Raw genomic sequence first — 15,321 nt, 5'->3', positions numbered from 1 at the left:
AAATCGTCAGATGTGACTAGGACTTCTAACTATTTTGCTGGCACTCGCCTGTTACGCACAGCCGCGGCGTGACTCTGCTCTCTACCCTCTCCATCTGATCCAGAGCCTTTTTACGCACAGATCCTGTGGTGAACTCCATATCTGGCTCTTCTTTAGCTGTCAAGTAAAGACAAATAAGGAGGACAGGACATGTTTGGGATGTGGAAGGGACTCACCGGGCTGTCCATATGTTGCTGTCTGTTGATGCTGATTCATTGTTCGCCTCAAGCAGGTAAGAAATGTGATTTCCTGGCAAGTACCTTTCTTACTAAATATCAACCATATTCCACGAATCAATATAGGCCTACAATAAGGACACGGATATTACATAGTGTATGCGATAACAACAGTGTAGTTTACAATGTAGAATGAATGAAATGTACGCACCGCGCTTTGATTGGTTCGTATCGTCCTAGAATGCAACTAAAAAGCCAATCACGTCCTTCCGTGCTGCCGGTCCGTTTCAAGTTTCAGGTGGGCGGAACAAACGCAGAAACAGGCGGTTGTCAAAGAGAAAGGGTGCGGCTAAAACACCAGCGTTTATGCATCCTCTGCAGCACGCTGGAGGAGATTAGATGCTGGGAAAATCTGAATTTCCTCTTAGCTATACAAGTGTATCCAAAGCTAAGATGTGTGTGTGTGTGTGTGTGTTTATTTATCCCTAGACAGTAATATACCACGTCATGCCAGAGAAAATAGCGTCCAAAGGTTTTACTAAGGCTATATGGATTACTGTGAATTAATTAATAATATTTTGAGCGTCATACTGTACATAAATGTCCACAGCCGACTTATTAGACACCACTCTGAAGCAAAAAAGAAAAGAAAAATAGCTTTATCAGCAAGCAAACTTTATTGATATGGTACTTGGACACAGAGATCACAAGGTGTTTTACTGGGGGAGATAAAAGATAAATAAAAGACAATATAAAAATAAGCATTTTTAGGTTTTGAGTGTAGGTACAACCCTGTTTAAGAGAGAGAATAACAGATACAATATCAAGAGAGAGCCAAATAAAAAAATATGCTTTAGATGTGCTCTGTGTTGGCTTCTCTGAGGAGTATAATCTGCTATAACATACGAATCATATTAAGAAGTGGTGAGTTATATATAAAATAATAATACTTCACTGACACTATAAAAATAAATAATAAAATATGAAAAGCCTCTTTAATTTTAGTCCCACAGAGTTTGGCCATAAATAGATTTTTATTTATTTTCATACAAATAACATGATTAGTGAAGAAGTGAACCTAATGCCCTTTAAAGCCAAAAATATGCCTTAAAGGCCCATTCTGCTAGTAATCTCCGATAATCTCAACTCTCCTTCAAAAACTTTTCTGATTAAAATGTAATATTTTTTTCTCCAGTTCATGGAACTGACTTCCAGTCATCAGATCTAGTGGCGTGCGTGTATGCGTGCATGTGTGTGTGTGTGTGTGTGTTTTTAGAGGGGAATATTCATGTGCACATTCTTTTCATTTGTTTAAAGGTCAGGATCGGGTTTGTTTTAATGTATTCACTTTGTGTTTAGCATACTCCTGAAATGAGGCATAGCCGTCTACTGTCTGTATTAAAGAAGAGGTTATAAGAAGCAGATTTCTAGGAGACTAAACTTTTAGACTCACAGAGACAACACTTTATCCATCAATCATTTAGAAACACCTCTGGAGCATCATACTTTACAATCAAGGCCTGGTGTTGCCCATTCCCTGAAATCTGCAGGAATAAGAAACTGATATCAAGTGAAAGTTACAGAAGAAATGTGCAGCAGTTTGATACACCTGATGAATCAAACTTAATTTAACCACAATACTTAGGCTATAATAATATTAAGCCATTACCTCAGTAAATTCATCTCAATATAGTGCAGCTATAGATTATTAAGCCAGTACGGACTGAAGTGTCTTCTGATGCACATGCATCCTGGTTATTTATTAACTGCTAGGTGCACGTTGGGGTCAATGAACACACCCTGATGTGCAGGATTTTAGTGTATGCGTACTACATGTATGTGCCACAAAAGACAGGAATGCATTGTTAGTGGACAAAGTCTCATGCGGTCACAAAGGGGGATTGTTGTCATGCAGCGTTGTGATGACGACTTGTCTAACCTCTTGTGAGTATCTGCCAGTAGTTCAACCAGTTTCTGCTGTCAAACAATGTATGAGTTTTCATACATTTTGAAGTGAATTAGAGCTGATATGAATTAGAGTCTGGTGTGTGTTTGAGGTGGTACTCGAATGGCCTTACATGGTGGTGTTATGACTTGGTGGTTTGCTGGTTGTCAGGGTCACACTGTGGATATAAATAGCATCTGAAAGATTCAGCTTCTCTGCAGAAGCAATTGATGCACTCTGCTTGAGATACTGTTCCAACAGGTCTGTTTACTGAAATTTGCAGTATTGTAGTCAGTTCTCTGTCTGTAGCTGTAAATGTAAGAAGCGTACAGTAAGAAGTACAGCAGCTTGTTCCACTGTTTTAATTAAGATGCAGTTGCAGTACTTTTTGAACTCGGCTTTTTCAGCTGTGCGTGACAGGTTTGCATATTTTTGGATATGAAAGGAAATACGACTATGGCCTAGGTTAACCAGTTACATTTTCAGAATATCCATAGAGACAAAATATGCTCAACAACACTTTTAATATGCTACATGGGATTACTAAATAACATTTGAAGTAGATCTTAAATAAATATTGGGGATTTAAAAATAGTGAATAACTAATAGCTTCTTCATGAGCCATACTAAACTTGAACTTTTCACCACAGAAAAGACTTCCTGTAAAGAATTAAAGGAAATCTCCTCTTGCTGAACACTATTCATGGGAGGCTTGTGACTCATATGTGGAAGCAGGGAAGCTTAGCAGTAGAAAATGAAAACACGGGCCTAAATACTGATCACAGTCTCCACCCCCAGAGACGAGGTCGGGAGTTTGTAGGTCAGTTACTTTTGCTTCCTCTCCTGCACCGGAATGAATGAACGATTCTCATAAAGGGAAAGTGAGCGAGGTTTGCAGAGAATTTTTTGTGTGTTACCGCATATCTTCAGGAACAGCTGGAGCATGCTTTCAAAACTGTATTCCTGGAATGCACACATGTGCGTGTTTGTGGTTTCCCTGAAAGAGTGAGCGCATGGGGTACACAGGAAGAGCCTTTCAAGCTCAGCCAACGTTTTCTCCTAATCAGTGAAGCCCAGAATCAACTTAACTACTGCAGTGCCCGTTCAAAACGTACTTGTCGGTTTGTTTTGGCTTGGTTTTGCTTGGCCTCTGGTATTGCTGCTTGCAGCTTTCTCGAGAACTGCTTATCCAAAGAACTTCACACTCCTCCGCAATACACCAGTCAGGTCTGAAGTTGATTGGATCAACGGTTGTTGAGAAATTTCAAGGACAGATATTTTAGTTTGATGTTTCCAAGTATAACCAAAGTTGAGTTTCAGTCAATTTCTCACTTCAGTTTTTAAATTTTCAAAGTAGGAGGGATGTGACTCTCAGTTGCAAGCCCAGTATTGAGAAAGCATCCTCTTCTTATTTCACAATTTCCTGAATCATCATTACTCCATCAGACCTTTACTGTGCCTTTTTTACCTATCATCACTCATTGACACACTCAGGGGACTTCCTTGTATTTAGTCTACGCCTCTTGACTGTGGGTCACCGTGGAGATGCTGTTGTGAGGAATGTCACTCTGGGACCAATCAGCAACTGGTGGTGTGATTGTTCAACTCCTCCCATGCTATTGTCTTAAAGGCATAGTCTTTCATGTCCCCAGCCTCCAGGTCACAGGAGAGACTGGCATTGCAGAGGTGATGGAGGATGGCACACACTTGATTGTGAATGGTCTTTGTTGATTTCACATGTGCCTTGATATTGAGGCCCTCTTTGCTTTGACTGGCGGGTTCATTGAGGTGTGATCATCTCGGGGCAAGACATCTGCCAAAATAAACCGTGATTAATATAAGGTCGTACCACTTTTGAAATTTCAAGCTGAGTAGTGAAGCTACTGCCACTGACGTGACAAAAAGAGGCGTTTGAGCCCTGTTGCCTACCGGAAATGTGTCAAACCACCCAAGGCGTGTGGTCGGGTTTAACCTGCTTTACATTGCAATGGCATGAATGGTTGCTACATCTGAGTGAACACCTGTAGGAGAAGATAAGATGCGTGATGAGTGGAGATTCCTACAAAAGCAGAAAACATCAAATGAAACAAATATTTTGTATATCTAATAAAGATTTTTAAATCTGTCTCTTCCTCTTATTTCTTTTCTTTTCTATCTATCTCTTATTTAATATGGACTTTTATGTCCAAAAGTATTTAGTGTGTGCGTGTGCGTATACGTGTGCGTGTGCGTGTGCGTGTGTGTGTCATGGGGGAATAAAGATAAAGGAGATTACTAATTTTGTTTTCCCGCAAAGTAAGAGCCAGATACTTCACATTATAGTCTTATTAGTCAGTGTTGTTATCTTAATTTGGAATTTTCCTCCAAGTTAAGCAAATAGTAGGTGTGGTTTTCCCAGTTATCTGAATGTCAGTGGCCTTCAATAGTAACTTTTTTTTTCCTGTGTGTAATTTTCAGTTAAATATTAACCTCACAATGAAACCCGTTTTTCAGTCACATTGAACTCATTTTTTATTGCTTACAGATGCAGCCGTCACATGCAGCTCCACTCAGTTCAAGTGTGGAAATGGGAGGTGCATTACCAGGAGGTGGATTTGTGATGGAACTGACGACTGTGGTGATGGAACTGATGAACTGCCTGCAACATGCAGTAAGTTATTTTATTATTGAAGATGTGTGACTTTCATCTACCTTGAAAAAAAAAAAAAAAAATGTAATACGTGTGAATAGGACTGAAAAAGTGGTTATTTTCACTATCCATTAACCTGCCCTTGATTTTCTTAATCGATCGTTTAGACTATAATAATATATAATGGTAGTAATAATGCCTATAATTTCCCAGAGCCCAAGGAGACGTCTGATTTGAATTGCTTGTTTTATCTGACCAACAATTCAAAAAAAGACTTTTAATTTGCTATATGACAAAGAAAAGCATCACAAATGTACATTTGAGATGCTGGTCATGGGAATTTTAATATTAATTTAATTTAATAAACAATTCAGAATAGTCAATTGATTTCATTAAAAACAAATGTCAATTTACTAAAAGATGAATCAACTAATTGTTACACTTATTAATACAAAATGTGAAAAAAATCAAGCACAGAAACCATTTTCTTGACCTGCTCATAACATAAAATCGTGTAAAGCAGAAACACAACAATGGCGCAACTGTAAATGATTTATTAAGTAAAAGATATTTCAGTTTTACAATATATTTTAACTGTATGCACAGTTAACTATTTGTTAATACGTGAGATCCTTTCAGTCATACTTCCTGTTTCTGTCCTCAGCAACCAAAACGTGTCTGCAGTCAGAGTACAACTGCGGCGCTCCCACCAACCAGTGTATACCAGGAGGCTGGCACTGTGACGGCAAAGCTGAATGTGACAACGGAGCTGATGAGAAAAACTGCAGTAAGTTTTATATATAATTATTTCACCCTTTTTATAACATACTTAAATATCACAAACAATAAAAACTTAATAGCCCCAAAAAAAATTGTCTTCCTGATTTTGCTTACAGAAGTACAGTGTCCTATAAAGAATATAGTTAAATTAAGATAAGATACACTTTATTGATCATGGAAGTGTCACAGCAGCAAAACAAAGTACAATAACAGATACATCGTGTAGATAAGTAAAGAAGAAGAATACATACTTTTAATGATGATGATTTGGAAATTACATTTTTACACTCTGTTGTTACATTACACACAGGCAAAAATGCATAAACGGGACCCAATACATGCAGGTTACCCATTAAAGGTTCCCCGAGCAGTTGGGGGTGCGGTGCATTGCTTAAGGGTACCTCAGCAGTGCCCAGGCTCTCCAGCTACCAGTCCACACCCGTACTTGGTCCGTTCAGGGACTTGAACAGGCAACCCTCTGGTTACGAAGCCAAGTCCCTACGGACTGAGCCCCATACATTATGAGCATTTACTATACAATATAGATATAGATATATATTGATACACTATGTATGAATAGTTACTACTAAGTGCATTGAGACAAATAATTACAAATAAAGTGAGGAGATAAGGAAGTTGAAATAAGGTGTAAAATAGTCCCACTGCAGCAGATAGGAATGTTTGCAGAATTAAATACATGTTGCAGCAAAATAAAAACACAAACAAATGTTAAAAAATCCTGATATACAGATAATGTTTGTAAATTTGGTATTTGGAAACAAATATAAGGTTATTATAACAATAAAATAATTCCACTGTTGTTTTTGGTGTGACTTTCACATCTGATCCATTTCTAGCCTTAACATCACATAAACACCTCTATTCTCCCTCTGCTGCCTCACCACAGCCGCCAAACAATGCAGAGCTGGCGAGTTTCGCTGCGCCAACGGCCAGTGTGTATCCCCCACCTACGTTTGCGACGGCGACAACGACTGTTCAGACGGCTCAGATGAGGCTTCCTGCCCCAAACCCAGCTGCAGCTCTCGCTCCTTTCAGTGTGACAACTCAGCGTGTGTGCCGGCCCTGTGGCGCTGCGATGGAGACAAGGACTGTGCCGATGGGTCAGACGAGTGGCCTCAGAACTGTGTGGGACGACAGCCGGTTAAGACAGCTGTTCACTGCGGCGTCCACGACTTCCAGTGTGAAAATGGGGAGTGTATCCACAGCAGCTGGAGGTGTGACGGAGGCAGTGACTGCCAGGATCGATCAGACGAGGTCAACTGCAGTGAGTTGGCTTTCATGGAGTGTTCTCTTCTGCAAACCCTTTTTCCTCTGATAAATCTTTGACTCATATTTAGTTTTTTTACTTTAATAGAAAACTGAGCCTAACAGGTGTAAGCATATTCATGCTTGAGCATACATAATGTCTTGTTGCCATCCAGGGCCACATGCTCAGTATCATCAATACTGACACAAGATCCCATCAAATCATGTCAGCGAGGATTTTCTCCTTTTTCTATGTAGTTTTATTCCTTTTCCCATTTCTCTCGGTCTCATTTCATTATCTCTTTCCCTTGTGTTTATTCATTTGTCTTCTTTTTCTAGGTCGTCCTACTTGTCGCCCAGATGAGTTCCAGTGTAATAACGGTGCCTGTATCCATGGCAGCCGCCAATGTGACAAAGAGCCCGACTGCTTGGACCTCAGTGATGAGATTGGCTGCCACATAGGTGACTGAATTATTTTGGCCACGATAATGGTGTAGTGAAAATCTGATATTGTGCCAGCCCAAATACAGATGCTAACATATTCTCCTAAAGACCCATGGAAAAGTGGTAATGTCTTTGCAAAGCAGTCTCATACCATTAAATCATAGATAAATTCTCACTCTCTTGTTCTTCTTCACAGTAAATCTGTGTGAAGGCCCCACCGAGTTCAAGTGTCGCAGCGGGGAGTGTATCAGCATGGAGAAAGTGTGCAACAAACAGAAAGACTGCAGGGACTGGTCCGATGAACCTGTCAAAGAGTGCAGTAAGTGAGGTCTTATTTTACTATCCACCCGACAGACCAGGAAGTGTATCAAAGTTTGGGTATACACTCAGTCTCCATTGCTGCTTGTTGAAAAAGAAAACGTGAAACCACATTAGTCTGGAAAATATGATTGGAACAGCTAGCCAAGCAGCCTCGGCTGAGTGGCCTAGATAGTTTGTGGTTTGAACAAGCTAGTTCACTGTCGACTTGAGCTACCAATAGGAAAATTGTTGTCATGAATACTGTTTAAGCTCTGTGTATCTGCGTCCCCACAGACAACAATGAGTGTTTGACTGGAAATGGTGGATGCTCCCATTCCTGCAACGACCTGAAGGTTGGCTACAACTGTTCCTGCCCTGCTGGATACAGCCTGCAGATGGACAAGAAAACCTGTCAAGGTGAGAAGAGGGAGTCTGACAATTCAAATTGAGTCTATTTTAGATGTCAGCTGTGATCATTTTTGGATTATGGACATGTATTTTAAGAAAACAGTGAATTAGAAACGTGACTTTATTTGCCCAATGACCTTCTGCTCCTCCACCTGCAGACATTGATGAATGTGCTGAGCCGGACACTTGCAGTCAGATCTGCATCAACCTGCCCGGCAGCTACAAGTGTGATTGTGAGAAGGGCTACGAGATCAACCCTGTGAGCAAGACATGCAAGGCTGAATCAGGTAATGTTTGAAAGAAAGCCTGTCCTTACTCAGTATACTTACTCAAGAGTAGTGTCATCTGACAACTGACAGATTTGCATGACCTAAGGTTTGTAGTGCCATCTGAATTTTTTTTCCTTTCTCTTCTGTGTCCTCCAGGCACTATACCCACCCTCTACTTCACCAATAGACACGATGTGAGGACGATGACGGTGGACCGCAACGAGTACGTCTGTCTGATCCCCCAGCTGAAGAACGTGGTGGCTTTAGACATTGACATGCCTAACAAGATGATCTTCTGGTCTGACCAATCTCTGAAGAAAATCTACAGGTTAGAAAGACTCTGAAACTTTATTGATCTGTTTCTGTGTCTCTGTCAAGGATGGTGTAGTAGAGGGGAGACCTCTGGTCTAAGTAAGATCTGATCAGTAGGTGCTGCACCAGAAAGCCTGTATCTATAACTGTATTTGATTTGAAAGCGATATCTGTCTCTAAAGTGAAACTTTCTACCCTTGTTTGCTTCCCGACAGCTCCAAGATAGATGTGGCCGGTAACTCCTCTTACCACACTGTAGTAATTGACAGTGGGATTGAGGCCCCAGAGGGCATTGCGGTGGATTGGATCCATGGCAACATCTACTGGACTGACAGCGTTTTGAAGACTATCTCTGTGGTAACGACAGATGGCAGCAAGAGGAAGACCCTGATCACAAATAACCTGGAGAAGCCAAGAGCCATCACAGTCGACCCTGTAAATAAGTAAGTGAAAGTTTCAGAAAGGGTGCAGATTAGTAAAATTGCTGAAATGTATTTTTTAAATTTTGGATCAACTGGAGCTTTTTGTTCTCAATTTTCTATTCTGTGTCCTCTTTAGCTTTATGTACTGGACAGACTGGGGTGAGGAGGCCAAGATAGAGAAGAGTGGGTTGAATGGAGCGGATCGCATTGCCTTGGTAACAGATAACATTATGTGGCCCAATGGCCTCACCCTGGGTAAGCAGAATGTCATGGATGCATTGATTGGAAACCAATAACTTCTCAAACTGCATAATGAGCACACAGTTATATTAACCGGTCAAATATTTATAATATGTCTTTGTGTGTTTCCTGCTCCCTGTGGACAGACATGGTCAACCAGCGTCTCTACTGGGTGGACTCCAAGATGCACACTCTGTCCAGCATTGATGTGAACGGGGGGACACGACACAGCCTCATTTTCAGCGAGGAAAAGCTCTCCCACCCCCTCGCTCTGACTGTCTTTGAGGTTAGTGATGAAGTCAATGTATCTCCTAATGAAAATTAAGTCATTGGAGGTTAAAAGTGTTTAAAAAGGCTGCTGACGTATGATCTGCCTCAAATGACAAAATAATTCAAAGGAAAGGAAGGTCTGCCATATAAATATCATATAAATATAATTCTCAACTGAAATTAAATGTATCCCTCCCTGGTTTATTAATCTTAAAACACAAATTACCATTTATCATTTGTCAGTCATTAATCTAGTTCATACGTGGTGAGCATTATCCTGCTAAAATAGTTTAGAAGTATAAAGCCAGTGCTGAGTGTGCACTACATTCCCTATAAGTTTGCATCAATGGTGCTTATTAATCATATCATTAATCCATTTGTGTTTTTTGGAAACTAGCAAATGATGAATTAAATAAAGTAATGTTGTTAAATGATATTATTGCATTTCTCTTTTAAACAGGAGAAAGTGTTTTGGACAGACATGACCAACAGTGCTGTTTTTAGTGCCAACCGCCTGACGGGGAAGGACATCACTCAGCTGGCAAAGGACCTGACCCAGCCAGAGGACATCGTAGTGTACCACAACCTCAAGCAGCCAATTGGTACAGAAACATCACTCGACCTTGAGAGCTATCGTAACAAACAAACAAACAAACAAACTGTTAAGGCCATATAATGATCTCTAATGCTTCTTGTACCCAACTTTCTCTCTTTAGGTACAAACTGGTGCAGAGAGAGTAACAGTATGAATGGAGGATGTGAGTTTCTGTGCCTCCCTGCCCCTCTGGTCAACCAGCACTCTCCTAAATACACCTGCGCCTGTCCTGACCACATGGCCATGGGAGCTGACATGAGGAAATGTGTGACAGGTAGGTGTCCCCTGCACATGGCACTACAGATAAACGGAAATTTAACATCAAATCATGAAATTAATATAATATAATATAATATATATATTTACTTTTCCAGCAGTCTCAGTTGCCCCTCCTGCCGAAAACAAAACTGGTGCACCGCTCACGCCCAAAGCTCCCACAAAGCCTGCTCCACCCAGGCTGCTTGTCCCCACCACTACTACAACTACAACCGCCAGAGCTACCAAAAAACTCACAACTACCTCGTCTAGCCAGCAGAGCACAGAGGAGCCTGCCGCCACTGCTCAAGGTACAGGAAGGGACAGGAAGTGGTGTAGTGTAATGTATTGTAGTGGGTATACATATATTGGCCAGAATCTGCCTTTGGGGGAGGGGAGGCCATATCATAGTGGGGGGTCTGGGTGTCCTCCCCCAGGGAAGTTTTGAGCATCGAGCAACGACTTCATTTTATGCACCAATTTACGGTGGAAATACCTTTATTTAGCCTATGTGAATAAGAAGAACACAGATGACAATTCAAAATATATAAAAAATATAATGGAAAGCATGTTGTTGTGTGTCACTGGGCATTTTTAAGTGGGTATATGGAAAGCCTGTAGCTTTTTTAGTAGGTATACTGCGTATACCTACACCACTGGGAAGGGGTTCTGGATAACTGCTGATTACAAAATATGTGCAAAAATTCAAGAATTTGAGTGCTTCATCGACCTTATTCTCTGGCCACATATCAATGGTAAAAAGGGAAGCGGAGTTGAATGTGTTTTTTATCCATGCTAGCGGCGTGGCTTGAGCGATGACACACGCTGTATTCAAAACCACCTACTACATACTCCAGATGAACGTTTTTTATAGTGTGCAGTTTGAAACTGTTAAATCGATTTATTATGCAATATGCTAGGACAGGCTTAGGTTTCCAGTTTTAGAAAGCAGAAGTAAACATGTTGCTGTCTGCTATTTCAACAATGACTTGTGACCATTCCAGCACTTTGCATTGTGGGACACAGTAGGCAAGGTAGATGTTTTTCCAAATCATTACACTATTTTTGGCATGGAGTACTGCCTATTTTGCTTTTGTTTGCATGCTGCATACTACATGCTACATTTTGCCCAAATTAGGCTACATACTGCTAGTGTAGTAGGCAGTTTCAAATACATCTAATGTGTTTTGTATATGTTGAATGTTAGCATTGAGACCTAAGCATTTAGCTCAAAGCATCACTGTACCTGAGTACAGTCTCAAAGAGTAGCTAGCACAGCTGTAGTCTTATTTGAAGATTGTTTGTAGCCAGGTAATCCATATATTGATGGATTCACCAGTGAGGTAACTGGTACAATGTACTGTGAGGCATACGTATTGTTGTTATGGTTACCTGCAGTTTATTTTACTTAGCATAATGATTTCAAATTGTGGTTAAACTGTTGACAAACTATGTTCCTCACATAAACCGACACTTCGCAGCATCAGAAGTGATTACTTTAGGGCCAGTGAAATGACCATTGAACTGCTTTAAATTAAAGTGTTACTGTACATTACATAATAAATAATAAAAGAATATTTTAGCATTTTGGCAAATACGCCTATTCACTTTCTTGCTAAGAGTTATATGAGAGGATTAATGCCACTCTCATATATGTACAGTAGGCAAATAGCCAACAACCGGTTAGCTTAAAGACTGAAAACAGGGGGGAACTATCTGTCCAAACAATATCAGCCTGTCAGCACCTCTAAAGCTCACAAATTAACATGTAATGTCTCACTGAGAGTGTAACAATGACAAGTTTTGGTTTTGTGTGGGACATTTTCTTAGCTTGATGCAGTGACTTCCGGGATTCTCCACTGTTTGCTAAGCTAAGCTAACCATCTTCTGGCAGTGGCTTCATACAGTATTTACCATACAGACAAGAATGGCATTGATCTTCTCATCTAACTTTAAGGAATTATATAAAGAAAACAATGCATTCTCTGTTTTTTCAGGTAACAGATTGGCAGCCTTTCCCAAAGAAGCCCCTTCATCCCACCCTATTGCTCTCTACGTCGTGTTGCCAATACGTAAGTTCCACATTTTCAGCTCTTCATGGCTCTCTGTCGAATACTCACTCACACATGCAAACTGTTTATTCTGCAATCATTTTCGCTACTTTCCCTGATCTCACCAAGTGACCTTCAACTCCTCTTTTGCTCTGCAGTGGTCATGTCCCTGCTGATCTTTGGAGCAGTGTTGCTTTGGAAAAACTGGCATTTGAAGAACACTAACACCATCCACTTTGACAATCCAGTGTACCAGAAAACCACAGAGGATGAGCTACACATCTGCAGGAACAGCTCTGAGGGCTACGTTTACCCTGAGGTATCTTCACTTTGATACTTTAAAGCCACTTTATTGTTAATATAGTCTCTAAAAATAGACTATAAGTATGTGGCTTTACACCTTTGCTTATTCAATGTTACTCTTTTTGCAGAGGCAAATGCTAAGCATGGAGGATATGGATGTTGCGTGACCCAAAGATGAAGAAGACACTAGCTTTGTTTAAAGTGATTTTATTATGATCCAAAATGAAGCAACAAAGGCCTACTGCTGCTGCTTAACAGCCCCTCCATCCTCATTTTATGGCTTATGCTTCTGACCTCAGCACTGTGCCGTCTAATTTGAAGAAAGAACTGAAGAAAACTTGAGTATGACAAAACACAGCAGAACTGCAGGAAGCCATTTAGTTAGACCACAAAATGGTTTCAAACTGAAGGACTAATGCATGGTTTCAGCAGCCAGAGCCTTGACTCATTTGAAGCCATCTGAATATGTCTTTGCCACCAACACATTCCTCAGTATGTTGATACACACCTAACAGAAGTAACAAGTTCTGCAAGTTCAACTGGAAAAGCCTGACCTACACTGTCTTAACACTTGTGTGTGCCTTCCATCCATACTGGTAATTTAGCAAAGTTTATTGGATGTACATAAATGCCTTACTGACCCCATTACCTTCCAAACCAGTTTCTGTGGAAGTTTATGTTAGAGCTTTAGCCCCAGCCAGTTATGGCCTTTATGGTTATACTGCGGCCTTCTCTTCTCCTGCGTAAAGAGTTACACATTCACTTGGCTCCCATATCAGAGCCATTTGTCTTTATCATCCATTATGTCTCAAATGTCTCAAAAAGTACTCTTATGTTATTTTTATTTTTTCCTTTTGTGACCCATATATCTACTGTAAGTGTGGAGAGTAACAGATGGTTTACATTGTAAATGAAAAAGCTGCTGATTTATTTGAAGTCAACCAAAATGAAGAAAAATTTTCTATTTTAAATGAAGACAGTTAAGTAAACAGGGATTTTAGGTGATTATTGATTTATCATAACACTGTAAATAATTTCTGTAAATATTTTGTAAACCTCTCTGAAGTTTCCTCTGTTGTTGCCTTTTTACATTTGTAAATTGTAATCAAGGAATGTATATGTGAGAGATTCTTTAATTTATTTATGAAAATAAATAAGGGGAGGTTTTTAATTTTTTTGTCATGGCTGTAAATACAGTGATACTGTATGTCAGCACCTACCACTGTGTATTGTTTTTGTTCCAGCTAAGCCAGTCTAACCATTACATTGTAAAGCTGTTATTTAACTTATGTTTAGTAGAAACTTGTGTGTGCGACAGTATGAGTCACTGCAGCAGGTATGCTGTATGTTACAAAGAAGCTCTCTTTGTTTCTTACATGTTTGTTTCTTTTTCAGTGATAAATTACATAATTTATTTTCTGTTACTGTGACTTTTTGTTTTCACTGTGAGATTAAGGCACATACTACAGTGTGCAAAGCACCGTCACAGCAAAATGTATATATGGACAAGGTTTGATGCGCGTCACTTCCTGCTTGTTAACGCACATTGTTTTTTTCGCTTTTGGTTGTGTTGGTCTTTTTTTAAATAAAAGAAAAAGTCTCTTAACACCTGTCTTTCTCTTCAATGAGGGTCGGTTTTACTATCGGGAAAAGTTGAATCATGACTGAGCTAAACTGGGGCATGTAAGAAAAAACACTGTCTTATAATCCGATCCAAGCCTGATGATTAAATTATATTACAACACAAGACATAAACTGATCTCAGCTCTGAATGACAAGGCTGATTATTCTTATCGTCATGTTGCCTGGAAACGTTGCCATCACTCTCCATCTACGACGCAATACAAACGAAGAGTGGGTGAGTGCACGTGTCACCATCAGACTCCCTGCCTTTGTCTTTGTTACAATGGGTACACAATGGGTAATTTGATGTTCTTGTGGCTGAGACGACATAAACAAAATGTGTTTCTTCTAATTTGAATCACCTGCTGGTTTCACTTGTTGGTTTTGTTTAAAGAGAAAGACACTGAGTTTAGTCACATCCACAGTGTCTTGACTTTTATTTCAATTCCAAATGAATACACTCCCATGCTCCTTCTTTCATTACTAGAAACAGAGACGGTCATTTGGCTCAATGATGAATGTGCACACTGTAAAGTTATTCATTGGGAAGTATCTAGAATGACTACCCTATTTCTTTTGCTATTAAGATGGTGGTTTTCATTCTGGTCATGTCATTTTAAATGACATAAACTGACCAGTTTCTTTATATCTTTTCTTTTCATAATCCCTGACTGGAATCTCCACCTAGCATTTCATCATGTTTCCCCATTGGATAAAGAGAAATTAAACTCTAATGTAGAATTCATCACAAGTCATGCAAGAAAGAGAGATACAAGTCTACTGTTTGAATAGCCCAAGATGGCCTGACACACCCATTACAGCAGAACCAGCAAACCCATCTCACTAATGTAATAAACGTCTTCCATAATTCATGTTTAATAATGGTTCCTCTCTCTAGAATGACAGCCCCAGCAGTGCTCTGTCTGCCACAGTGCATCAGTGTTAAATGAGGGCGGTCACAGAAGAAGCAGTGGTGTAACATCATGAGAAACTG

The 15,321-nt window shown here is 40.0% G+C and overlaps 1 protein-coding gene across 1 annotated transcript; it reads left to right on the top strand.

Annotated features, from left to right (window-relative positions):
* The first annotated feature begins 24 nt into the window (after positions 1-24).
* On the top strand, positions 25-14,310 carry ldlrb (low density lipoprotein receptor b). Its single transcript, XM_028599635.1, has 18 exons — positions 25-271; positions 4,685-4,810; positions 5,454-5,576; positions 6,477-6,854; positions 7,175-7,297; positions 7,476-7,598; positions 7,874-7,996; positions 8,146-8,274; positions 8,413-8,584; positions 8,784-9,011; positions 9,127-9,245; positions 9,377-9,516; positions 9,961-10,102; positions 10,217-10,369; positions 10,470-10,661; positions 12,348-12,422; positions 12,560-12,720; positions 12,833-14,310. Exons 1-18 carry the CDS (start codon positions 190-192, stop codon positions 12,869-12,871), a joined length of 2,628 nt encoding a protein of 875 aa, XP_028455436.1. The 5' UTR covers positions 25-189; the 3' UTR covers positions 12,872-14,310.
* The last annotated feature ends 1,011 nt before the right edge of the window (positions 14,311-15,321 follow it).

The sequence above is a fragment of the Perca flavescens genome, chromosome 2, assembly GCF_004354835.1.
Source record: "Perca flavescens isolate YP-PL-M2 chromosome 2, PFLA_1.0, whole genome shotgun sequence".
NCBI classification, from domain to species: Eukaryota; Metazoa; Chordata; class Actinopteri; order Perciformes; family Percidae; genus Perca; species Perca flavescens.
This window is presented reverse-complemented; position numbering and strand designations above follow the sequence as displayed.

Coding starts and splice junctions, on each gene's coding strand:
- ldlrb (XM_028599635.1), top strand. CDS start 190: ATGTTTGGGATGTGGAAGGGACTCACCGGGCTGTCCATATGTTGCTGT. Junction 4,811..5,453: donor TGAACTGCCTGCAACATGCA/GTAAGTTATTTT, acceptor TTCTGTCCTCAG/CAACCAAAACGTGTCTGCAG. Junction 10,370..10,469: donor CATGAGGAAATGTGTGACAG/GTAGGTGTCCCC, acceptor TTACTTTTCCAG/CAGTCTCAGTTGCCCCTCCT.